The sequence below is a fragment of the Podarcis filfolensis genome (assembly GCF_964270895.1).
Source record: "Podarcis filfolensis genome assembly, chromosome: 16".
Taxonomy (NCBI): Eukaryota; Metazoa; Chordata; class Lepidosauria; order Squamata; family Lacertidae; genus Podarcis; species Podarcis filfolensis.
The window spans coordinates 23,862,956-23,888,382 of record NC_139620.1 but is presented as its reverse complement, the minus strand read 5'-3'; the positions used below and the strand labels follow the sequence as shown (position 1 = coordinate 23,888,382).

General features: G+C 48.4%; 2 protein-coding genes across 10 annotated transcripts in view; both read right to left on the bottom strand.

Moving 5' to 3' along the window:
* LOC310750936 (uncharacterized protein) overlaps positions 1 to 7,647 on the bottom strand; it is a gene marked incomplete at its 5' end in the record, with an annotated part of 28,571 nt that extends 20,924 nt beyond the window's left edge. The window contains 5 exons of the mRNA XM_083589332.1: positions 1,416 to 2,528; positions 3,350 to 3,431; positions 3,840 to 3,943; positions 4,488 to 4,615; positions 7,472 to 7,647. Coding sequence (XP_083445458.1) covers positions 1,416 to 2,528; positions 3,350 to 3,431; positions 3,840 to 3,943; positions 4,488 to 4,615; positions 7,472 to 7,647 — 1,603 coding nt within the window. The remainder of the gene's footprint in view (positions 1 to 1,415; positions 2,529 to 3,349; positions 3,432 to 3,839; positions 3,944 to 4,487; positions 4,616 to 7,471) is intronic.
* A 910-nt stretch (positions 7,648 to 8,557) lies between these two features.
* Positions 8,558 to 25,427, bottom strand: part of OSBP2 (oxysterol binding protein 2) — a gene marked incomplete at its 5' end in the record, with an annotated part of 151,444 nt that continues 134,574 nt past the window's right edge. For all 9 annotated transcript variants that reach the window (XM_083589990.1, XM_083589992.1, XM_083589993.1 and 6 more), the window contains 5 exons: positions 8,558 to 13,264; positions 16,420 to 16,640; positions 19,216 to 19,403; positions 22,031 to 22,126; positions 23,984 to 24,087. In XM_083589990.1, the coding sequence (XP_083446116.1) occupies positions 13,122 to 13,264; positions 16,420 to 16,640; positions 19,216 to 19,403; positions 22,031 to 22,126; positions 23,984 to 24,087 (752 nt within the window). In that variant the 3' untranslated portion in view covers positions 8,558 to 13,121. The remainder of the gene's footprint in view (positions 13,265 to 16,419; positions 16,641 to 19,215; positions 19,404 to 22,030; positions 22,127 to 23,983; positions 24,088 to 25,427) is intronic.

The window sequence follows — 25,427 nt, the reverse complement described above, 5'->3', positions numbered from 1 at the left end:
GTGAGCGCCCTGGGGGCTTCTGGCTGTTGCTGAACTCCCAGCTCCCATCAGCTCTAGCCGGTATGGATAATGGTCAGAGGGATGGCAAATGCAGTCCAGCCAGATGTGGAAGGCTGTGGAGCCTGCACTCTTGGGCTAGGGTGTCGGATGAGGCCCTGGGAGACCCATGTTCAATAATCTTCAAATACCCACGAAACCCACTGGGTGACTTTGGGCCAGTCACTGTGCCTCAGCCTACTCTACAGGGTTGTTGTGAGGATAAAATGGAGGGGATTGAGCCATCTACGCCAGCTTGAGAGCCGCTTGCAGGAATGGTGGAATATAAACATCACAACAGAAGGTGTACTGTATTTACTCCAACGTTTCCTCTTCAAGATCAATACAGCAGATTCTTTTGCTCAAACCACTACCAGTGGAGCCAGATGACAATGTCACTTTGCCAATCCACTCTCAAACTGAAGTTTAGGCATGCATCCTCACACCTTCTCTCTCCTGCAAAAAACCCCAAACCCGTTCTGGAATATTGCATCAGCAGAGTAATAATAATAATAAATTTTATTTATACCCCGCCCTCCCCAGCCAAGACCAGGCTCAGGGCGGCTAACACCAGATATAAAACAATTGATTGAAATACAACTTAAAAACAAGATTAAAATACAACATTAAAATGCAGCCTCATTTCAGCAGAAACTCAAAAACTTTTTTGGGGATGAAAACATCAAGTCTTCACCAAGGCTAACTATCCAGACTGGTCCTACGTGGGCCAGAAAAAGGCCAGGGAAGTCCCCAAGCAGGAGTTCCATAACAGAAGGAAAAAGGAAAAAAGAAAGAGGGAGAGGAGATCAAGTTAATTCCAAGCCAAAGGCCAGGCAGAACAACACTGTCTTACAGGCCCTGCGGAAACAAATCAGATCCTGCAGGGGCCTGGTCTCATGAGACAGAGCGTTCCACCAGAGCACAGACATAAATCCCTAATGTGGATTTACTGTAAAACAGCAGCTGGCTTATCAAATCATCATTGGAACCATAAATCTTGGGCACACAAAGAGCATGAAAATGTTGGCTCTTATCGCAGCCGGACCCGAGTTCAAGTCCCTCGTCTGCAACAGACATTCTGTGGTGCTGGTCATGTCACCCAACACTTTCAGCCTCAGTTTTCCCCCTTAGTTAAAAGGCAGAGTGACCTGATCCAAAGAGTTGGACGCATAAAGACGGCAGAACCCTTAAAACACACACACAAATCAGGGCTGAGGAACACCTGGCCAGCCAGGTGTTGTTGGACTACAACTCCCATTATTCCTGACCACTGTAGCTGTTGGGTCTGATGGGATTTGGAGTCCTACTATATCTGGAGGGACACAGGCTCCCCAACCCTAACCTAAATGATGCAAGGGAACGATCCTGCTCCAACTCACACTCCTTTGATTCCAGAGCCTCATTGTTCCCATCTGTGCAATGGGCATCCATGATCCATTCCTTCCTGCATCCCATACAGCCATCATTGGTTGAGCCTGGAGCCTTATGGGAATACACAGTAGCCCGAGTGGCACCACTGTCCATGCCGATCCTTGACAGAGCCAGCCTCTGTGTTTTACCAGAGTCCCAGGCTCCCTGTGAATAAAGACACAAAGGGGTTTTTGATCCACCTCCATCCTCTTCATTAGAGGGTACCAAAGATGCTCTGATGGTGCACGGGCAGGCCACATCCAACGAACCCCTTGGGCAGCTGGACCGCTCCACGGGGTGGCCGCATCCTGCTGTCCCCACAGATGGGGACCCACCATCCAAAACAGTTTTTACGTTAGATGCTGGGAGCACCTGGGAAGGCCTTAAATCTTCAAGGAGCAACGGGCTCTCTGTATTTTCGTGAGCTTCCTGAACCCACTCAAAAGAGTCCTCTGAACCTCTTTGCTCCTGCTGTGGCCCCAGGAAGATGCTTCGCAGAGAGATCTCCGAGCCCAGAGACCCCTCCCCAGAGCTCAGGCCCCTGAGCTGAAGAAACCTCTTCCATGTCTCATCCGTGGACCACTTCTGACTAAGCCATGAGATCTGCTCTCCTAGAGACTCTGCGCTCTTAATTCTGCGTGGAATACACAACGGTGGAGCATCTCTCGAACTGCCAGCCAACTCCTTCTCCTGGTCCCATTCCTCCTCAGACCCTCCCTTAGGCAACTGGGCGATTCCTTGCTTTCTTGCTGAATCTACCGAGAGACAATCCGAGGCCGCTTCATAGTCCGCGAAAGGCGAAGAAGTATTAACCGGATCGCGAGTAGCGTGTTTTAGAGGCCCCGAGTCAAGAGCCAAGGCACTGCTCTCCTCTTCAGAGCCGGGCAGGGGATCCACCAGGACCTCGTTAAACTTGGCCGCAAAGTCTTCCGTGCAAACCGAGTCCGATCTGCTCCTGTCTCCTAGGGCGGCCCCCAAGTCGAGGAAACGCACCGGCCACCAGGCATAATCCTCTTCCCAAGAGGACGGGTCTTCCCCCGGAGAGGCCTCTCTGTCCCTGACCCCAGAGCATCCGTCCAGATCTGCACGGAGGAGAAAGCAAACGAAGAGAGCAGTGAGCTTCCTCCTGGATCAGAATTCATACCTGCGAAATCTCTCCCAACGATGGCGCACCTGCGCTAGCAAGGAGGCAAGTTTCCAATCTGGCAGAAAATCTTGCCAGGGCCACAGGATGGATGGAGCTCATTTACTTGGCGATCTAACCAGGGTTCAGATTTGCCCAGCAGGCAAAGGAGCAGAGCACAGCCATTGACCAAAACCCCACAGATTCAGGACCACAAATGAAACATCCATTTATTGATGCTCAAGGCTTCATTCAAAGGGTATGATTATCTTCGTCAGGAAAGGCAATTCTGTTTGATGCAGAAACTCTTTGCAGCAGGGAGGCAGAAGAAGGCACCGATCCAAGTATTAACGAAGTATTAACACCGATCCTGGCAGCAGAAAAATTCAACGTGATGGGGTTTTTCTGCTCTCTCCAATGTAGATTATTTTAGCGTTCCAATGGATTATTTTCCAAATTTGAATGTCCGACACAGGCCAGACTACTTACGTATACACTGTCCTCCCACCCCACACCCTTCCTTCCAAGAGCTGAAGTTGGTGAATCATAAGGTTTTCCTATTTTATCCTCAAACCAACCCTGCGAGGTAGACTAAACTGAAAGGAAGCTGGCTTTCATCACTGAATGGGGATTTATGACCAGGTCTCTCCCTGGCTTAAGTCTTACATCTAAGACATGCAGACCAATAAGTAAATTGTGCCCAGTTTGCAGAAGGGAAGACTGAGGAAAAGAGGCTTGGGACATGGTTAAAGGTCAGCCTGCGGAGAGGGTAGGTCTTACCTGCTGTGGCATTAGTGCCCGCAGTTTTCTTGAGAGAAGCCTTCCCACTGTCACTGCTGCCCTTGATTATTCCGCTGGGTTCCTGAACATAGGGGTGGAGATGAAAAAACACATTTACTTTGTTGGTCTTGGATAGGGAGCGATGCAAGAAGATGCTTTATGCTGTGTGAGACCACCGGCCCATCTTGTTGAGTGTTGTCTGCACTGACTGGCAGCAGCTCTCCAGGATTTCAGGCAAAGGGACATTCCCAGTCCTACTTGGAGAAGCCAGGGATTGAAGCTGGGCCCTTCTGCAAGCAAAGTGGATGCTCTACCCGCTGAGCTAAGTGCACGGGTCAGCAGGACAGCACCGGGACTGCCATGGATAATAGGTCTCACCCTGGAAAAGTCTCCCTTTGTGGTCCAGGGTGTCTTTCAGTCGGGCCTGTATAAACCCAGCGTTGCCCAACAAACAACTCCAGAAAAGCCCATCCCTTCCCTACCTACTTACCTGGAGCTGGCTGAGTTGAGCATCAATAGAATCTAGCAGGTAATCACAATGATCCTTTGCCCAAGGTCCTGGTCTCTCGGGAATGGAAGCCATTTTTATCACTCCTGGGAAGGGGACAAAAGGCAAAGAATCTGGGCCCACAGGAGCACTGAGGCTCCCTTGGCCCTACAAGAAACCCAACGTCCAGGCGCTGGGGGACAGGTTTGCTTATTTTTATTTTATTGACCAGCATTTATGTACTGCTTAATCATTGATACCTCTACATGAAATAAGACATTAAAATTATCAGTAAAGTCGGGTGTTTAAAACAAGGCCCCATATCGTGCAGCTTTAAGCAGCCTGCTAAAGAATCCTAGGAAATGATGTTGCTGGCAGAGCTCTTCCGATGTTCTTATCGCAAAGCCCCGTCAAATGGCTTCTGTGCAAAAGTATAAACCGGGCTCCCAAACGAACTAGAGTTTTCAACTTTATGGGGGCGATGGCGCGGGAGTTTCCTCCTGCGCGATGGAGTGGAGTTAAAGTTTCTGCCTGCGGGGCTCCTCCTTAGGAGGAAGTGTGGGGCGGGTGGGAGCTCCGGGCTCCGTCCGAGGGTCACTCACGGCAGCTCGGGGCTCCGCATCAGTCCCCAGCCGGGCGATCGGGATTCACCCGTGGCCCCGAAGCCGCGCCGCGCATCCCTCCGCTGCGCCCCAGCGTGGGGCCGCCTCTGCAACCGTGGAACGTCCCCGGGCCAGGGTTGCCAGGCAACCAGGGAACGCTGGGCGGCCGGAGCGCTCCTATTGGTGGAGAGTCGTGCCCGTTGCCAAACAACGCGGCTCGGCGGAAAGTTGCAAGAGGCGGCGGGAAGGGGTGCGTCTCTGTCGCGCTGCAGAGACCCACCATTGGGGCGGGGGGCGGGGGGAGGGAGCAGGTGTTAATGGTAAAGGGTGCCTTTGTGCACGTGCAAAGCGCTTCTCCTCGGCAACCCCCGAGTCTTTAGTATTAAGGGAAAGCAAGGCTATAAGCATGGGCGTAGCCAAGGGAGGGGGGCAGATCCGCAAAAAGTATTGAAAGTACTCAATTACTTCCCCCTAGATGCCTGCCCTCCCTCGCGCCCTAGGAGGCTTGCTTCCCGTAATGTCGTCTTTTGGGGGTATTTTAACCCGTGACTGCCCCCCCACACACAAAAAAGCGCAAGGACTACTTGAGGGGGCGGGATCTCTTTAAAAAAAGCTCCTAAAAGAAATATTTGGCTTCCCAACAAAAATCCTGGCTACGCCTATAAGGCTGTAGTCTGCAGATCCAAGCGTCAACTATACTCTGTAAATGAAGGGAGAAATGCGCCACAAGGGGGCACTGTTGGTCTTATACCTCCACCCAGCTTTCTCCTGGGACCACAACCATTTTGCAAGCGCACCTCCCATCTGACCCTTTTTACAGCTATTCAGTGGTACCTCGGGTTAAGTACTTAATTCGTTCCGGAGGTCCGTTCTTAACCTGAAACTGTTCTTAACCTGAAGCACCACTTTAGCTAATGGGGCCTCCTGCTGCTGCCGCTGCGCCGCCGCTGCATGATTTCTGTTCTTATCCTGAAGCAAAGTTCTTAACCCTAGGTACTATTTCTGGGTTAGCGAAGTCTGTAACCTGAAGCGTATGTAACCTGAAGCGTATGTAACCCGAGGTACCACTGTAATGCAATGTAGAAAGGGATTTCTGTGTAGGTGGAGACCTGGAGTTCTGCACACGCACACCTGCCCCCAAGTACTTTGCTCCTTCCTGTTACATGACCGCCGCCAACTGCAGGGGCCTGAAAAGAGAGGGCATGAGTGAGGTCTTCCTCCGTAAGCCTTGAAATGAATGGTGGTTGTGCTGCACAGACAGTGTTTATTTCATTTGAGTCTTGCACAGGCCTTCATAGAAGATCAAGGCCCCTGCAAAAGGAAAAGGTCCCAGGTAAAGCTTCACTTGTAATCCCCCAAATTGGTGAGATTCATTTGACAGTGACACAAAACCAAGCCTTTAGTGTCATTGGCCCCAGGCCTTTGGAATGCTCTTCCAAGAGATTCAGGAGGTGCACCTTCTGAATAGCCTTCAAACATGTTTTTTTTTAATGCTGCCAGGCTTATTTTAAAAATTAAGAAAAACATCTATAACAGCTGGTTGATGATCTGCAATCACACTTTTTATGTGATGTTGTGTGTGTATTTGTTGTACTTTGGTATTTTTAACGCAGTTGCAGAATAAATGTATTTTATAAATAAATATGCACCACCTTCAGTTCCATGATGGAGGGCAGGATAAAAAGAAAACAACAGAGTTTTAAAAGCATCCCACTAAAATGGTCCTTCTGTTCCTGAGGTCAAAAGCCCCTCTACATCCTTTTTCAAAACTGGTAGCGATGAACGGAGCCCAAGAGAAACTGCCTTCCCCTGACACAGCAGTTTCTCCAACCTGGTGCCTTCCAGCTGTTTTAGACTACAGTGGTACCTCGGGTTACATACGCTTCAGGTTACATTCACTTCAGGTTATAGACTCCGCTAACCCAGAAATAGTACCTCGGGTTAAGAACTTTGCTTCAGGATGAGAACAGAAATCATGCTCTGGCAGCGAGGTGGAAGCAGGAGGCCCCATTAGCGAAAGTGGTGCTTCAGGTTAAGAACAGTTGCAGGTTAAGTACGGACCTCTGGAACGAATTAACCCGATGTACCACTGTACATCCAACTAGCATGTCACAGTTAAAAACCAACTGGAGCGCACTAGGTTGTAGAGACGGCTCTAGCAACTGTGATGCCCATCACATGCTGGAGGAGCTGGTACATGGAGTGGCGCCACCTAGCTTCAGCTGCTAATGGAGGAGGAAACAAGGTCCCCTTGGAATCCAATGAGTGGCCACTCAGGCAATTGCAGGGATGCAGTGAAATTTCCTTAAGAAACAGTTCATTGCCTGTCATTGTGATTAGGCTGGGCTTCATGGTGCTTCTTGTGGCTTCAAAGAAAATTGGGGGGGGGGGATGTCTTCAGCGGCCTTTCCTACCCATATTTCCAGCTAATCAAGGTCCTCAGGCACTAGGTAGCCGCCCCCCCCCCCATTACCAGAAGCTTTTGCCAAATCCAGATGGGAAAATGGGAAGTTATAACACAAAGCAGCATGTCTCTGAGCACACGCAGTGTGTATTTCCTTCCAAAGCCAACTGACCTCGCAGGTGGAAGAACAGAGAACTGTGAGCCCCTCAACTTTTCCGTTTACACATTCACCACTAATGAGTGACCTTTAAGCTGCCCATCGCTTCCAACTTCAGTGGATTCTCAGCTATCAGGCAATGGTCCTCCAAGCCAGGGATGAGGAACTGGTGGTCCTCCAGATGCTTTTTGACTCCCCACTGGCCTCAACCAGCACAGCCAATGGTTAAGGGGTGATGGGGGAGTTGCAATCCAGCAACATCTGGAAGGCCAGAGGTTCCCAGTGCTGCTTCCAAACCAAGAAACAGCCCAACTTCCCTATGATCCCCCACCTTTGGGCAGAAGCGATGGGTTTGAGCACAGTTTAAGTTTTAAAAATCCTGAATCCACTTTTTTTATTATTACCATGTCAGCAAAGAGGGATTGCTCACAATAATATTTGTTCGAAAGTATTACATTCAAACAGCATTTACGGTAGAATGACATTATAATCCTCTGGTGAGACAAAAGTAGAAAAGACCAGGAAGACGGTGCTCTTGTTAAGTGTCGCTGTCACGCAGGAGAGGACAGGAAGAGGCTCTTGGTTAAAGGGGCTGCTTTGCCGAGTGACTCCCCTGCTGCGATTAAACTCCCCAAATTTGGGTGCCATGCCTGGCCTCAAAGCTTCTGAGGACAAAAGGAGTGGGTGGCAGGTTGCTGAGGAGAAAGGACATTTCTGCACCTTCTCCAGTAATGCCAGGAAGTGAGTTCAAAGGAAAGGAATGGATGCCCAAAAACCTCCCAGACAAGCGGTCTGATATTTCCCCTGCAATATAACACTCTTACAGAGCATGGCAGGGACGCGGGTGGTGCTGTGGGTTAAACCACAGAGGCTAGGGCTTGCAGATCAGAAGGTTGGCGGTTGGAATCCCCGCAACGGGGTGAGCTCCCGTTGCTCGGTCCCATTGCTTCGAACCTAGCAGTTCGAAAGCACGTCAAAGTGCAAGTAGATAAATAGGTACCACTCCGGCAGGAAGTTAAATGGTGTTTCTGTGCGCTGCTCTGGTTCGCCAGAAGTGGCTATGTCATGCTGGCCACGTGACCCGGAAGCTGTACGCCGGCTCCCTCGGCCAATACAGCAAGATGAGCGCTGCAACCCCAGAGTCGGCCATGACTGGACCTAATGGTCAGGGGTCCCTTTACCTTTACAGAGCATGGCATTGTAACATTTCTTCCCATGTTCTCCCCGTTTTATTTCTTAAAGGCAGACTGTGGAGTTGTGCCATCTCTAGTCAAGCCACCGCCATTTGCTCAGGGTTCAGGCCAAATGCTCAGCTCTTTGGCTTGGTCTGTTGGGCAGTATATTCTGCTTTGGGAACGGGGTGTCCCGTTCCTGCTCCAATCCCTGCACATTCAGGTGCCGGTGCCTAATGAGCCTAGCCTGCACTTGTCAGGTTTCATTTATTTAAGCGGCAACGAGACCTTGTTACCGCAGAGTTGAAGATAAGAGGGAAAGTGACAAACTGCTTTGCTTAGACTCACAGTCAAGTAAGCACAGACAATAAGGCATTAGAAAGAGCTGTGATTACCAGTCCGTTTTATTTTTTAAAAAAATGAAACTGAATTAGGCCTTTAAAATGAAAACAAAAGCAAAGCAAGAAACCCCTGTATCTTTTATTTTTTTACAGCATTAAAAACTGAACTGAGAAAGAGTGTACAAAGAGTTGAAAACCACTGCTTGCTCGGTTGTTCTGGCTCTAGATAAAAGAGCATCTTAGGAAGAGGGGCAGCCAGGTGTCTCCAGCAACCTCCCCTCTCTTACCTGGTGCTTTCCAGATGTTTTAGACTACAACTCCCATCAGCTCCAGCCAGCACGGCAAAGTGATCTTGGGGGCTGATGGTAGTCTAAAACATTGGGAGGAAACCAGGTTAGGAAAAGCTCGTGCGGAATAATCACATCTGAGGCGGTCCAGCAGACTGGATCACATTGGCTCGGAAGTTCTGGGAAAATGCTACAGTTTGTGGCAGGGGAAAGAGTCAGCCTGGCAAAAAGCCAGACACCCATCGTCCTCAACTATTGGAGAGCAGCTGCTCACAATGCAATGGACCTGTTTTAATTCTCCAGCAAGCCATTCCCATTTCTGAAGATGGTGCATCAGCTGTCTGGAAAGAAAAAAAAAAACGAGACCCCCACATTGCAGAACTGTCTCCAGCTGCAGAAAGTAAAAGGAGGTGAAGAAACGTAATCCCTGGAGATATCCTTTCCTGTCCCACTGTGACTTCAGGCCCAATAGGTTGGTGGGTTTTTCAAGCATTAAAAACAAACCATGCCATACTTGTACAGGTAATGGATGCAACAACAACAACAAAAGGTTTCTGTGCCCACGTTGGTGCAACAATGGCTCTGTTGCTACCCCTTTCGATTCTGGGAAAACGACACCCGTTTGCAGCCTCACAGCTCACAGAACTGCCTCCAATCTAGGCTGTATATATGAACAGGGGAAAGTCAATTTTCAAAAAGTGTGTTTGAAATAAATCCTTTATCCAAATTAAAACCCTCTCTCAATTCATTTGGAGTACAACTGTCCTACACACACACACATCAGATTTTCAAGAACGGCATCAAACTTCTTTCGCTTCTGCCCACGAGTTTTGCAGCATGTTGTTGTTGTTGTTACCTAAGAAAAACTACCCTTGTCGAAGACATAATTGCTGACTCGATCGAAACGTTATCTATATATATGTATTTATATATTCAAAACAGCAGTTCATGGTGGGCTTTGGCAACACTGCTGCAGCAGGTTTTGACTTTTTAAAAAATAAATAAAAATTCAGGCGCACACATTTACATTCCCACCCCCAACCCCAACCCCCGCCAGGATACAGGAGTGAGGGGAAACAAATCCAAAAGAAGCACCCCAAAAGTGGTAGTATCTTGAGTAATTTTTTTCAAGTAAAACACAGGAGGAACACTGCATCAGAAGCTACTGTTTTGGCTCGATGGGAATTTTCAGGAACAGGAAATGTGTTGCTTTCTTTAGAAAGGGATGGTTTCTTCTTCTAGATTTGGGTGCGGGGGAACCTTCGGCTTCCCAGACAAACCCCATCGGATCCAGCAAGCATGGCCCATGGCTGGGGACGATGGGAACTGCATTTCAGCAACATCTGGAGGGCCAAAGCTTCCCCACACTGGATATGGATCAGCCTTCCCCAGCAGTAGTCCAAATCATCTGGAAGCGCACAGGTTTGGGGGAGGCCAAGCAATCGGGACCCTTAGAAGCATTATCTACCCGGAACATCTCCTTTTAAACAGCCGCTGAGAGAAATGGGCTTGCTCAAGAGGAAGCCGGCGCACACCCAGCCTGCTGAATCTATTCAGTCTGCGGCTTTGGAGCAAATGTTAGCAAGGCAAGACCCTTGTCTCCTCTCTCTGTGTATAAATCAATGGTCTGGGGGCACAATCCTGGAGACCGCTCTCCTGCGCAAGCCGTCGAAATGAACAGGAGCTCAGCATGTACGGTGCCTCTAACCTCGACACTTTTATTTTTCTCGTTAAGAAAGAAAGAGAGACAGAGGACACCTACCCTGAAAAGAGGAATCAAGATTTACCGTACATGTAATTTGCACTATAAAAAGAAAATTCAGACAGAGGCACACACCCGTCTTCATTATTATCCCCACCCCTACTTTATGTACCATATAAATTTAAACAAAAATAATTTTATATATATTTTTATATATATAATATATATAAATTAGAAGCAAATAAATAATTAAGATTAAAGAGCACACTGAAATCAGCTGTTGGCATACTGATGTTCAGTCACTACAGTTACATTGTACGGTGTGTATATTTGTGTGTGTTTATGTGTGTGTGTGTATTTGCACAGGTTATGTAGATTTGTATAAATATATAAATATACTGTGCAAAGGTGTGTGTGCATGTATATACATATATACTTGTGAACGCAGAGAGTAAATATCAGTTCCTACAGGTGCTGTGAGGGAAAGGGTTTTTGGAAATCCCTCTTGGGGATAACCTGACTCAAGACCTCCCCTTTGCAATCTGGGGGCAGAGAGTGAAGCCCTGAAGTTCGTTATTGCTCGTTTTCTCCCCGCCGCCCCGCAAAGATGTGCCTGGCCACAAGAAATCCGCTGGTTCCTTGATCTGTCAAGATGTAATTTTGTGAGCCAGAGGACCGGGCGGCTCTGTTATTTTCCAAAGGCAAAAGGCCTTATGGACCCTGTTCAGTTCTCAAAAAGAGCCGCCCGTCCCATTGGACGTAAGGGACATTTGTCCCAAGCACCATTCTTTCACAGGGAAACACCAGGCAGCCAGGCCTTCGGCATTGGCAAACCAGCCGGTTTGAAAGAGGGACATGCAAATCCAGGTGCCAGGCAGAACTTCCCTGGAACACCCCCCCAAAAAACCCAGAACTAGGGCTGAAACTAGAGCCTGCTTGTGCAAGTTCTGGTCAGGGGAGAAAGGTGGTCAGTCGGGCAATTTAAGAACAGCTGGCAAAACAGTATCAATGCCTCTGCGGCACAGATTTCAGAGAACGTGGGTTTGTCAGCAGCTCAGTGGCTAGCCTTTATTGACAAACAGGGGCAGGAGAGAGAATGGGATGCTCTGAGAAAGACAGAGAGAGAGAGCACATTTTGACTTGCTACTTGTGAGGCATCTGGGATGAAGGCGTTTGTCCTTGGAAAACCCACTTTCCCCTTGACTGCAGCAGAGGGCAGTGCCCCCCGGCATCTCTGCCAGCACCGCTCTCTGCATCTTCCAGTCACCAGGCCTCTGATGAAGAGGACAGCAAGCAAGGAGAGGGAGTGTCCATGTGTGCTTCCTACAAAGATGGCGCCAGCGAGGCCCACAGAGGTGTCTCACGTTTGCGCATGGAGAGAGTGCTGCCCAGATGCGCCTCGCCACCGGCATCACATTAATCCACGGCGCCAGGGGCTCGGCAGTTTGTTGTGACTGCTGGCTGTGTGAATGAGCAGCCTTGTGGGTGTGTGATGGAGAAGGAGGGTGCTGTTTCTAACCAAATAGATTGTGGGGGAGCCTTCAGTTCCACCCTGCCTGGGCTTGCACCCAGCTCCTGTGCCGTAATCTCAAAGTGAGGGGGGTAGGAACTAGCAAGACGGCATCGAGGCATGCCAGGGTTCATCTCCAGCTCTCCCCAAGCCTAGCCACACCGGGAAAGTCCTTTCGGAAAAGAACAACCAGCTGGCAAAAGGGGGACTTCTCTACCAAGGGAGTGATTACAGAACCAAAATTAAATGGCCATACACGCCGCAAAACACAAAACCGTCCAGAGACTTGATTTTTAAAGACGAAATAACAAAAATATTGCCTGTTGACCGATACTGGATCCAAGTACTCCAAAAAGCATGGGAGGGAACTTAAACCACAGTTGTCAGAACGCTCCTCCAATCCTTCTCCAAAGATGCAAAACTCTAAATGGGGTTGGGGAAAGCTATTGGCTTCTTAACTCCCCCCCCCCCATACCGCCCCGGACACCACACTTTCTCCCTAGAATTTAGGACCCATCTGGGACATGGGTTAGGGAGTTGCTGCATCTTTAGAAAAAGAACCTGAATTATATGTATACTATTTTATATATAAAAGATATTTCAAGTCCCCAGCGCATAAATGAGAAAGAAAGAAAAAAGAATCAAACATACATCATTCCCCCACAAATACGTGCATCTTTGGAAATGTCAGAGCTTCGGTTAAGAGAACCGGAAGCTCAAAATATGTAAGGAGGCTGCATCTCCTGATGCAGCAATAAATAGGCCAGGCTTAAAAAGAAAAGAAAAGAAAAAAATATCCATCTCAATCCTAATTGGTAGCTTTGAAAAGTCACTTAAAAGAAAAAAAATAACACCCCCAAATGCCATTTCATTAGTGCATAAAAATAGGTTTGGAATTCCCTGTTTGGTTTTCGTCTTGCAGTTTTTCTCTTTTCTTTTTTTTAAAAAATCTGCATTTATTTAAACTCTTGTGTGTTTCTTTGAAGTGTGTGTTGACCAGCAGGACGTTGCCTGGAGTGCTTCTGCTACCAGCTCTTCTTTCCCGTGGGCAGAATGAGGAGGGAGGCTCCCCTTCCGCCCCGGGAGACGCCAGTCCAGCTCAGAAGCCGCTCAGAATATATTGGGGCATGCACTCCATTGCTGCTGCTCCTTCGCTTCCCAGTATCCACCTTTGTAAACGCACATCAGCTCTCCGGTGACTGGGTCGACCTTCCGCTCAAACCACAGCGGGCTGTAGCCTCTGTAGTCCTTGCCTGTAAAGAAAAGGAAGAGGGAAGAGGTTAACACAGCGGTCTTGGAATTTACGTAAGAAAAGTCCTGTTCTCGCAGTGGCCAACCAGGTGCCTGTGGGAAGCCAGGACCTGAGTACATTTTCCTTTCTTGTGGTCTCCAGCAACTGGCATTCAGAAGCATCGCTGCCTCCATCTGTGGGGGCAGAGGACGTCCATCATGGCTAGGAGCAGTGGGTTTTTTTAAGGGGGACGGGACGCAGGGGTACGCATACCCCTAAACATTTTGTGAATCTAACAGGAGAAGATACTAAAAAAATTAACGTTTTTAGTTTCTTCTCTAGCACAGAGAATTGTCAGTCCGCTGCTACCCCCTCATTTTCTGTCACGGTGTTTCCTGAGTCTCGGACAGAAGCGGGCGTTTAATGTGTGAAGCAGTGTGGAATGCATTTAGACACTGTAGCCAACTTAACGTTTATAAAATTGGTAGGCCCTCCCCCTTGAGTTTGTTTAAGCCTTCAGTGTATGAAAATTCATGGTTTTTGAAAGGATATCTGGCGACGGACACCAACAGCAAGCAGAGGAATAGGGAAGATGTTAGTGCACACAACCTCATGCCAATGTGGAAGTTACAGTGAGCTGTCGGCTGTGTAATATGAGGTAATGCATGTTCTCTGTAATTTTGTCCATTTACTGTATTTATTTTTCCTGATTTTAACTATAAAATGGTGATTTTCTTGAGTCAAAATGAGAGTACCCCTAAACATTTTTTAAGAAAAAATGCACAGGCTAGGAGCCACCAACAGCCTCCTCCTCCATGAATTTGTCCAATCCTCTTTTAAAGGCACCCACGTTGGGGGCCAGCCCTGCCTCCTGTGGGAGGGAGTTCCATAGTTTCAACTATGCGCTGCTTAAAATACAACTTTCTTTTTTATCTGTCCTGCATCTTCCAACATTCAGCTTCACTGGGACCGAGCTGTTCCCTGTTCATCACACAAATGCACTAGGATTCCAAAGGGTTTCACAGGATGATGACATGTGCTCTGTGATTTGAGAGAGGACAATCAGAAGGTGGTGTACCTGATGCAGCAGACAGGCCAACCCCTGATGAAGACTCAAACCACATGTTCCATGCTCGGGGCGATTGACCTGTGATGCAATCTAATCCTTGGCTTCCTCAATTCCTTTCTATATGTGTGGCCCATTTTTTCCATGGCTGGTTGCTATGTGGGTCTTCCATTAGTACCAACCTGGTGCCCTCCAAATGTTTTGGATTACCAGCTGCCATCAGCCCTGGCCAGCATGGCCGGTTGATGCATGGCTGAGGCCGATGGGACTTGTAGTCCAAAGAATTTGCCTGCGCACTGTTTTGCCAGAGTGGTGCATGCTCTGGTTATCTCCCGCTTGGCTTACTGCAATGTTCTCTACGTGGGGCTACCTTTGAACTACAGCTAATCCAGAATGCGGCAGCTAGACTGGTGACTGGGAGTGGCCACCAAGACCACATAACACTGGTCCTGAAAGACCTACATTGGCTCCCAGTATGTTTCCGAGAACAATTCAAAGTGCTGGTGCTGACCTTTAAAACCCTAAACAGCCTCAGCCCAGTATACCTGAAGGGGTGTCTCCACCCCCATCGTTCTGCCCGGACACTGAGGTCCAGCTCCAAGGGCCTTCTGGCAGTTCCCTCATTGCGAGAAGTGAAGCTACAGGCAGAGGGCCTTCTCAGTAGTGGAGCCCACTCTGTGGAATGTCCTCCCATCAGATATTAAGGAGTTAAGTAATTTTGTAAAATTTAGGAAACATCTGAATGCAGCCCTGTATAGGTATTTTTTTTTAATATTTCATGTTTTATTATGTTTTTATATGTGCTGGAAGCAGCCCAGAGTGGCTGGAGAAACCCATTCAGATGGGCGGGGTACAAATAATAAAATAAAATAAATTATTATCAGCATCAGCATCTTGAGTAGACAGACTGCTTGCTCTAGCACAGAGCTTTCCAAACTGTGTGTCAACACACCTTAGTGCAGGCTTCCTCAATCTCGGCCCTCCAGATGTTTTTGGCCTACAACTCCCATGAACCCTAGCTAGAAGGACCAGTGGTCAGGGGCGATGGGAATTGTAGTCTCAAAACATCTGGAGGGCCGAGGTTGAGGAAGCCTGCCTTAGTGTGTAGGCGTGTCATGCGAATTCTCTCCAAGCTGCTCCTGGGGCTAGAAAGGGGTTAGTTTTAACTCCCGGTTTGCTAGTAAAACTGAATTACTGTGTTGTGAAATGATGAGTGTCTAAAAAGTGTGTCACCAACATGGAAAGCTCTGCTCTAGCAGGAGGGCCCTCCAGGCAGCTCGTTGGCCTCAGAACTCTTCCTGTTGCACTTTGGCCACAACCACAGCATACATTTAAAGTGCCACGATGCCCCTCCAAGCAGTCAGGTCTCTCCCTTGAAGAATTCAGGGGGCTGAGAGCTGTGGGGAGACCCTTATTCCTCCCCTGGAGCTAAAATTCCCAGAGTTCCCTGGGAAGAGGGATGGGTTGAGAGAGACGGTGGTGATGTAGTGGTTAGAGTGTTGGACTAGGACCTGGGAGACCTGGGAGACCAGGGTTTGAATCCCCACTCGGCCATGAAGCTCACCGGGTGTAACTTTGGGCCAGTCACTCGCTCAGCCTAACCTACCTCATGGGGTTTTTGTGAGAACAACATGTGGAGGAGAACTTGAGCCACCGTGAGCTCCTTGGAGGAAAAGGTGGAGGAAAAGCACCATTAATAATAATCCATTACAGTGGTACCTCTGGTTAAGAACTTAATTCGTTCCGGAGGTCCGTTCTTAACCTGAAACTGTTCTTAACCTGAGGCACCACTTTAGCTAATGGGGCCTCCCACTGCCGCTGCGTGATTTCTGTTCTCATCCTGAAGCAAAGTTCTTAACCCGAGGTACTATTTCTGGGTTAGCGGAGTCTGTAACCTGAAGCGTCTGTAACCCAAGGTACCACTGCAATAATAATTATCAAGCCACTCTGGGAACTGTAGCCCTGGGAGGGGACTAGGAGTCTCTCCTCACGAACTCTCCACACCCGTAACAAACTACAGCTCCCAGGATTCTCTGGGGGAAGCCATGACTGTTTAAAGGGGTATCGTACTGCTTTAAATGTATGGCGTGAATGTGGCCTTTGACCCGTACCTTCCTCCAGGGCCTCCGCTGCCTCTGCCTCCCGCTTGCGCCGCACGGCCCGCTGTTTCTCTTCCAGCCGCTGCTTCTCCGCATTGGCTTCATCCCACTTGCCGTTCTCCATGAGCCGCTGGTCAGGCCTCTGGCGGCTGTCCGTGGGGGCTATCCTCTCCTCGGGCTCGTTCAGCGTCAAAGCCAGGTTGGAGAAGAAGTACATGTTTTCAGCGTTCTCCCTGCAGGAGGAAGACCCATGGCCGGTTTAAGAAAGAGCGTGTGTCCATTGCGTGAATGGGCTTAGGTGTTTGGCCATCAGAAGTCCCCGTCCCACGGCTAAGATCATAACAGGGAAGCTGAACTACTATTGTCTATGCTCTGGTAACTTCAGAGTTAGATTACTGCAATGCGTTATACGTAGGGCTGCCTCTGAAGACGGCTCAGAAACTTCAGCTAGTGCAGAACTCAGCAAGATGGTTGCTCAAGATTGTCTGAGCATATTACACCGATCCTGCTCCGACTGCACTGGCTACCAATTAGTTTCCAGACCCAATTCAAAGTGCTGGTTTTGATCTATAAAGCCTTAAACGGCTCAGGACCGCAATACCTCAAGGACCGCCTCTTTCCATATGAACCTACCCTGAGATCATCTTCTGAGGCCCTTCTTCGTGTGCCTCCTCCTCAAGAAGTCCAGAGGGCGGCAACACGAGAACGGGGCCTTCTCTGCAGTGGCTCCCTGTCTGTGGAATGCTCTCCCCAGGGAAGTTCGCCTGGCGCCTTCATTATATTTAGGCGCCAGGCAAAAACGTTCCTTTTTAAGCAGGCCTTTGGTTGACCTGATTGACATCCTATGGCCTTTTAAAAATGTGACTTTGGGGGGGGGGCGTTATTGTTTTTATTTTTATTTTATATATTGTGATCTTTTCTGTGAACCGCCCTGAGACCTCCGGGTACAGGGCGGTATATAAATTCAATAAATAAATCAATTAAATAAAAACATGCGGTGGCATTTTTGAATGTGATTAACTGATCGCATGCAGCTGCATTTCAACTGACACAGAAAGAACTTCCCAAGGGATCAGGCCCCAGTGGTGCACAATCATGCCAAGATAGTTATGAGCATAGTGTGGAAACCCCAAAACGGGCCGTTTCAATGTGGCTTCCTGCTTGTGGAAAAGCTCTCCCCAGGGAGGCTCGCCGGGCGCCACTGCTACATATCCTTAGGCACCAGACAAAAGCATTCCCTTTTCACCAGGCCTTGGCTTTTAATTATCTATGGCATTTTTGCACAGGCGAGATGCTTTAATGTAGTTAAAAGCAAACAAACAAGATTATATTTTAGATTTTTTAAAAGCTGGTTTTCATGTTTGTATGTATGGTTTTTTTTTATTTTTACATTGCTTAAAATACTCTAAGTCACTTTGAGTGGCCATGGCAAAAACCCCACCTAATATACTTAGCAAATAATAATAGTGACTAGAGTACCTTAGGGTGTGGGACTTAGGCCACAAGAGACAAGGGTTCAAACACACACTAAACCACAAAGCTCTCTGGCAGGTGACCTTGGGCCAGTTACAGCCTCTTGGCCTATACAGCTGCTTACTAATATTTCCTGGTTTTCTTACTGGCCCTTCGCCATGAGGTCCAGGTGGGAAAGTGACAACATTATAAAAATACAATATTTAAAATTGGCTAAAACAATTTGCAATCAGACAAATAGGATGGGCATATATTCTTTGGGGTACGCGGGTGGCGCTGTGGGTTAAACCACAGAGCCTAGGACTTGCCGATCAGAAGGTCGGCGGTTCGAATCCCCGCGACGGGGTGAGCTCCCATTGCTTGGTCCCAGCTCCTGCCAACCTAGCAGTTTGAAAGCACATCAAAGTGCAAGCAGATAAAAAGGTACTGCTCTGGCGGGAAGGTAAACGGTGTTTCCGTGCGCTGCTCTGGTTCGCCAGAAGCGGCTTAGTCATGCTGGCCACATGACCCGGAAGCTGTACGCCAGCTCCTTCGGCCAATAAAGCAAGATGAGCACCGCAACCCCAGAGTCAGCCACGAATGGACCTAATGGTCAGGGGTCCCTTTACCTTTACCTATATATTCTTTGTGTGTATGTGTCAAAGGTCAGGATAAAGAGGCCTTCAGCTTATGGCAAAAGCTCTGTAATGTGCAAGAAGCACCTCTCGCAAGGAAGGAATTCCACAGGGGCTGCCACAGAACTTTTGGGGAATTGCCAAAAGGGCGCCTACCTCACAAGGTTGTTGTGAGGGAAAAAACACGGAGAGGAAAACCCAGGCACACACTCTTCCGAGGAGAGGTGGGATATAAATGCTACTTCAGAAAGTTAAAACGAGGGCAGGCAGGCTGCCATTTGGATTTCTGTGCCTGTTACACCCTCCCTCCCCCTGCCCTGCAGCGGCAGAATGTAAGCAGGTCCAGGGTTCAATTCTGGGTCTCTGTGTTTGAAAAGGATGACCTCTTCCAGCGACCTCCCAGAACCACCATCAGCCAGATTAGGGAGCAGCGACAGAGACAAGACTAATGGTCTGACTCAGCATAATAGGTGTGAGCGGCCTGGGGTCCTCCAGGTGTTGCCGAACTACAACTCCCATCATCCCTGGCCATTGGTTGCAGGGGCTGATGGGAGTTGCTGTTTGGCAACATCTGGAGAGGCAAACATCTGGAGACAAGATTGTTTGCTGTTTGTCAGACCCATTAGCCACGGAAACGTGATTCTTACACCAGCCCCTAAAATACGCAGGCATGTGGGTTTGGAGACACCCGCGGCACCCGAGCCCTGTTGGGCAGACTCACGGAAGAGGGTATTTCTGCCACAGGACCTTGGGGGACAGCGTCTGGTAGACGGTTTTGGGCACCTTGCCCTCTGAGCTGCCGTTTCCTTGGCTGCTCTGCACGATTTTGGAGCACTCCATCTTCTCGTCCCATGTGCCGGACATGACATAGTGACTTGTGCCCTCCGCATCCATGACTAGGCCTGTCACCTAGGAAGGAACATCGAGGATTCAAAGCCCCTCCGTAGAGATGCAACGTCCACCAGCAGCCGCGTCCCACCCAGCTCATGGTCTAGAGCAACCTTCCTCAACTTGGTTCCCTCCTGATGTTTAAAAGCACAACTTCCTTGATCCCTGACCATTAGACAAGCTGGCTAGGGCTGATTAATGTTAGAATCCAGCAATATCTGGAAGGCACTGGGTTAGAGAAGGCTTTTTTTAGAGTGAGAGTGCTCTTAGGCCCACATCCTGCTGGTGGGGCTTGTTAGTTTGCATTTCTTGGTACAGAAAGTATTGATCTGATGTGTAGAGATCGTTCCTATTCTAATTAATTCAAGAGGCTTCTGGAAGCTTCTCTGTGTGAAAGAAACAAGCAGAAGGTTCATGATGTTTGGGTTATTCCTTCAGAGAAGCTGAGTACGGCTGGCTTAAACTGGTTCTGTTACCTCTTTCTGTCAAGGTCATACTGACTATAATAATAATACGGCCAGAAGGAGCCTGAGTTTTACTTTTTTCTATCTTTCTTTCCAACTGTGTGGTGTTCTGTACATAGTATGCTTAGTGTTAAGGTTTTAATCTTATTGTAAGTTATTGTAAGTTTAAGTCTGCTGCAACTGGATTTCTTCTGGACAGTGCCAGTCCTGAATGTATTGGATTTGTGACCATTATGCTCAATTGCCTTCAGTAGCAGTAAAGCTCTGCTGGATGAAATATTAATTGCCTCTGGTCTTATTTTTTGGGAATCCTGCAACGTGTTTACTCTGCTAACTATACGTTGGAATGTGCTCTGTATCAATATTGAGTAGAATTTCATGTCAGGGCTTCCCATGAGGGCATCTGGTTGCCCACTGTGAAGAAGCAGGACTAGACGGGCAATTGGGCTCTTACGTTTTTATTGTCAAGTATAGTGATTTAATTTCCCGAAACTGGGAATGCTTGAATGTCATTGCTGTGTGTGTAATTCTGGAACGTTCCCCAGTAACTCTCGTGTGATTGGCTAATTTTGGCCACATGGGCAGCATCCTATTACATTCTCCATTTTGTTTTGTGAGTGACCTGACTGTGACTGCTGCATTTCCCTGAATATTGAAGTAGAGACTGTATCAGATAACTCTCTCTCTAAACGCAATACAGGAGAGGAATGATGCTGTTTCTGTGTGAATGTGACAGAAAGAAGTACAGAAGTTGATGTTCTCCCAAAGAAGCAATAAGGACAAGTCTGCCGGAAGGAGAAAGTGGAAACCTCTCAGTTGGAACTGCGTGGCCTAGCTGGGCAATGGACCTAAGGCTGAGTGCAAGTATTGGAAAGAGAGAAAGACACAGCTTGTTTTAATCTTTAAAGAAGCTGTAATCTTCAACTAAGAAAAACTAAGCTGATGCTTGAATAAGCATGTGAATGTAAATAATTTGCATATATTCTTCTTTAGCTCTATGTTCAGCAAGTACAATGGTACCTTGGTTGTTGAATGGCTTGGCTCCTGAACAAATTGGCTCCCGAACGCTGCAAACCTGGAAGTGAGTGTTTCAGTTTGCAAATGTTTTTCGGAAGACGAACATCCGATGCGGCTTCCACGGGTTCCGATTGGGTACAGGAAGCTCCTGCAGCCAAGCCTTGGTTTTCGAATGGTTCCGGGAGTTGAACGGACTCCCGGAGCGGATTAAGTTTGACAACCAAGCTACCACTGTAAAAGCTTTTGAATAGATCAACAGGTGTTTGGACATTGTTTTAATTTCAAGAAGAGAGTAGGTATTGCACAGGATTTAGCTTCCTAGCTGCAATTTAGCTATTCTGCTAGCACTTAGCACTGTCCATCGGACTCTGGTTACATATGGAGAAAAGATTGATGATGACCATAAAGGACTTTATAGGGGTGAAGCCTGTGGGCATCTCGGACTAGATGGGTCTTTGGCCATGAAATGACTATTGCAATTATAAACCGGATGATTCAATTTTATTATTGTAATACATGTGTATGCTTTTGTTCAGACGTTATGTGGTGCCCACGAAATGTTGCTGAACTACAACTCCCATCAAATCCCAACAGCATGGGCCAGTGGTCAGAGATGATGGGAGTTATAGTCCAACACAACACCCAGAAGGCACCATGTTGGCTACCCCTGTTTCAACTAACTTATGCTCTCTGGTTTTCTTTTTCCCTTTTAAAATAGAACTTTTTATTTAATTTTCAACTAACTGAACATAAAAGTTCCCCTCCCTCTCTCCCAGAACAGATGATCCGTTCATCAAGTCTTGCCATAAACTTGTTTGTCAATTCGGTGGGTGCTGGTCATTGAAATGTTATTTGACAATCTTATAAAAGGCCACTGTATTTCAATGAAGTCACATGTGCAGTTCAGAGCATGCACCCCTTTTTGTCTGTTTTTCAGACAAAGATTACATTCTGCCATCATCATGCCTTGTGTGGATATTCCAAGTCCTTTCCTGTGGCTTGTGAGATGCTGTTGAGGGTCCAACTCCCATAATCTTCAACCAGGGCAGCCAGGGGTCAGGGAATGATGGGAGTTGGAGTCCAACGAATTCTAGAAGCCTACAGGTTAGTCACCCCCAGTATAAAGGCAGAGTAGCCCTGCATCTCTCGGGGGGGGGGGAGGCCTACCTTTCGGGGGACATCTCTGGAGAAATAGCTGTAGGGAGTGAATTTCAGTTGGCATTTGTCTTTTGATTTGTAGTTGATGATTTCTATGTCACCAGACTAGGGAAAAAGAGAGGAAAGAAAATGCAAAGAGTTTAGTTCTACATTTCTTCCATATCTACCCCAGCAACAATTCAGGAGAGATTTCTCGACTTTCAAAATAATATGGGGGTAACGCGGGTGGCGCTGTGGGTTAAACTACAGAGCCTAGGACTTGCCGATCAGAAGGTCGGCAGTTCGAATCCCCGCGACGGGGTGAGCTCCTGTTGCCTGGTCCCTGCTCCTGCCAACCTAGCAGTTCAAAAGCACCTCAAAGTGCAAGTAGATAAATAGGTACTGCTCTGGCGGGAAGGTAAATGGCATTTCCGTGCACTGCTCTGGTTTGCCAAAAGCGGCTTAGTCATGCTGGCCACATGATCCGGAAGCTGTACGCCGGCTCCCGCGGCCAATAAAGCGAGATGAGCGCCACAACCCCAGAGTCGGTCACGACTGGACCTAATGGTCAGGGGTCCCTTTACCTTTACCTTAACCTCTGAGTATCTTGAAAGCTCCATGTACGTTACTCTAAACCACAAAAGGGCTTTAAATCATGCCTTTTTTAAAGCAACGCCAAACACGTGCCAAAATAAGATTGAATGCAGCTGTTTAAAACACAGGATGTGCATGTAAAATCTATTAAGTTAAAAGCAATAATATATCAACTTGCAACAGGGTTGCTTCCGCAAATATTTAATCATTCCTACATAGAAGTAAGAGAGGCCAATTACTCAGATGCAACAGATATGTGTCTTGCGGGATGGGAAGTCTATTGGGCAGTACATAGTTAAAACTATGGAACTCACTCCTGCAGGGAGGCACCAAGGACCGCCACCAGGTTGGATGGCTTTCAAAGAGGACTGGACCAATTCATGGAAGAGAAGTGGGTACCAGCCACAATGGCTATGCTGGAGTCAGCAGTGCTCCTGGCTGACAGTTGCTGGAAACCACAGGAGGGGAGAGCTCTTGTGCTCAAATCCTGCCCATTGGGGCATCCAGTTAGTCACTGTGAGAACAGGATGCTGGACCAAAGGGGCCATTGGCTTGATCCAGCGAGCTCTTCTTGTGTTCTTCCATTAATTCCCACTACCCGTGACTGTGACGTTAACATAGGAGAGTGTTGGAGGTGAAATAGTTAAACAGGCTACCCAATCAGAACCCAGGGGGTGGAGTCAGAGGGACTATAAAACCAGCTCTGGGAGGGGCGAAGGGAGAGTTCGTTGGGAGTTGGGTGGCTGGTTGGAGTGGGAATGAATTGGGATAGAGTCTGTGGGTAGGTTGAGTTAGTGTAGCGAAATAAGCTGAGTCAGGAACAGTTAGGGACTAGGAAGACAAGTAAATACAGTGGTACCTCAGGTTAAGTACTTAATTCGTTCCAGAGGTCCGTACTTAACCTGAAACTGTTCTTAACCTGAAGCACCACTTTAGCTAATGGGGCCTCCTGCTGCCACTGCGCCGCCGGAGCACGATTTCTGTTCTCATCCTGAAGCAAAGTTCTTAACCTGAAGCACTATTTCTGGGTTAACAGAGTCTGTAACCTGAAGCTTATGTAACCTGAAACGTATGTAACCCGAGGTACCACTGTATCTGAGAGGTGGTTTAGTGAGTGAAAGCAGGTAGCGGAAGTTATAGGTCTGGATAGGCACCCCATGATTGTAATGGACTAATACCGTTTATGAAACCACACGCTTGTTAAACTGCAATAAATAAACAGAAGTTTATGTTCCAATAAACTGACTGGACTCAGTATTGTACCAGGTAGGGCCTGGGTGGTGGCAGCGAGAAATAAAGTGGTGGCACAGGGATCAATAGACGGTGAAATGTCCGGGGACCCTGTGTGATCGCCACAGTGACCGCTAGGAGAGTTCTTGCTCAGCTGACCTGGTCGATCCAGAGCTTGCCCACGATGATGTTGTGAACGGTGGAGGTCACCTTCTGCCAGACGTAGTGGTTGCCGCTGGAGTGGAATTCCAAGTGGATGTAACCTGCAGGGAAGAAAAGAGACACTCTTGCTTCTAGGTCCTGCTTGCGGGCTCCCCACAGGCCACAGTGGGAACAGGATGCTGGGCTAGATGGACTTCTGATCTAATCCAGGCAACAGGCTCTTCAAAGGCCTCTCATTAAGGGGTGGGATTTCTGATGAACATCATGTGCTTGCTCACTGCCCACCATGGAGATGGACTAAATATTCCATCATGCCTGGGCAGCAGGATTCACATAACAGGGGAAAGGGGATGAAGGGGGCTTCTGGGAGGGTGTTTATTATAGGATCCTCACGCAGGCACATTTTTTGGGCAGGGTCCACACAACATGGTTGGCATCAAAATGCCAGCCCACCCACCTATCCCTAATTTGATCCAGATTTACACTTCCTGGGGGGGGGGTCTGAACCTGGCACCTTCTGCATGCATTGCAAAGGCTCCATCCCTGTGCCACAGGGCCTTCCCCACAGATTCCCACATGTTCCAACTTTGACATGACAGCATAAGCCAGTCTAGAAAGGGGTCTTTCTGCACTTTCTCAAAGTTTCTAGCAGCCATCGCTAGGACCAGCGATTAGAGGGAGAGGATGCAGCACTTGGAGATGGCTCAGAGCATCCCTTCCTCTACCAGCCAACTCCCACTGCTGAGGTGGTCAACTCCTCTATCAGGTTTAGAATCAGTTCCATGACCTGCCTGCCATGAACATGGAAAGGCCTATGGAGAACTTCAAGGCAGTCTAAGGGCACTCCCAGGCTGTCACTATCTTCCTATGGCATTCAGTCAGTTGCCGGCAAAAGAAAAAGTTGATTTGGTGCTGTCAGAGCTGCCCGAGGTCCCAGCTCACAAAGGACCAACGCCACTTCGTTGTTAAATACGAAAGTCTTTATTGAAGCTCAGTTTCACTTCCAGAGCCGCAGCGTGCAGCTCTACGTCTCAACATTTAGACCGCTGATGCTCCGTCTGAGTCTCCTCCCCCCAGACACCAGTTTAAGACTCTAGCCTTACTCCACCTCTTCCTCTGTTCTTTCCGCCTCTGGTTCCGCCTGTCCGTTGGGGTCTCGCCCTTTCTAGACTCTTCTGACGCTGAATCCCCTGAGCCTTCCCCCTCCCTCCGGCGGGCTTTAGGAGCTGGTTCCCCATCCGGGTCTCCTGCTGTCCCCCGCGCCTGTACATTTGAACTTGGCGCGCGCGCCCAGCCAGCAACTTTCCTCCTGACCGTTTCACTGCTGCTGTCACTGCTTCCCCCTTCGGGGAGGCTAGCTGCAACTGACCTCCCCTCCGTTGGAGGCGTGGTCAGCCCTGACTCACCTTCTCTCCCCGCTGGAGGAGACGCTGGCCCTGAC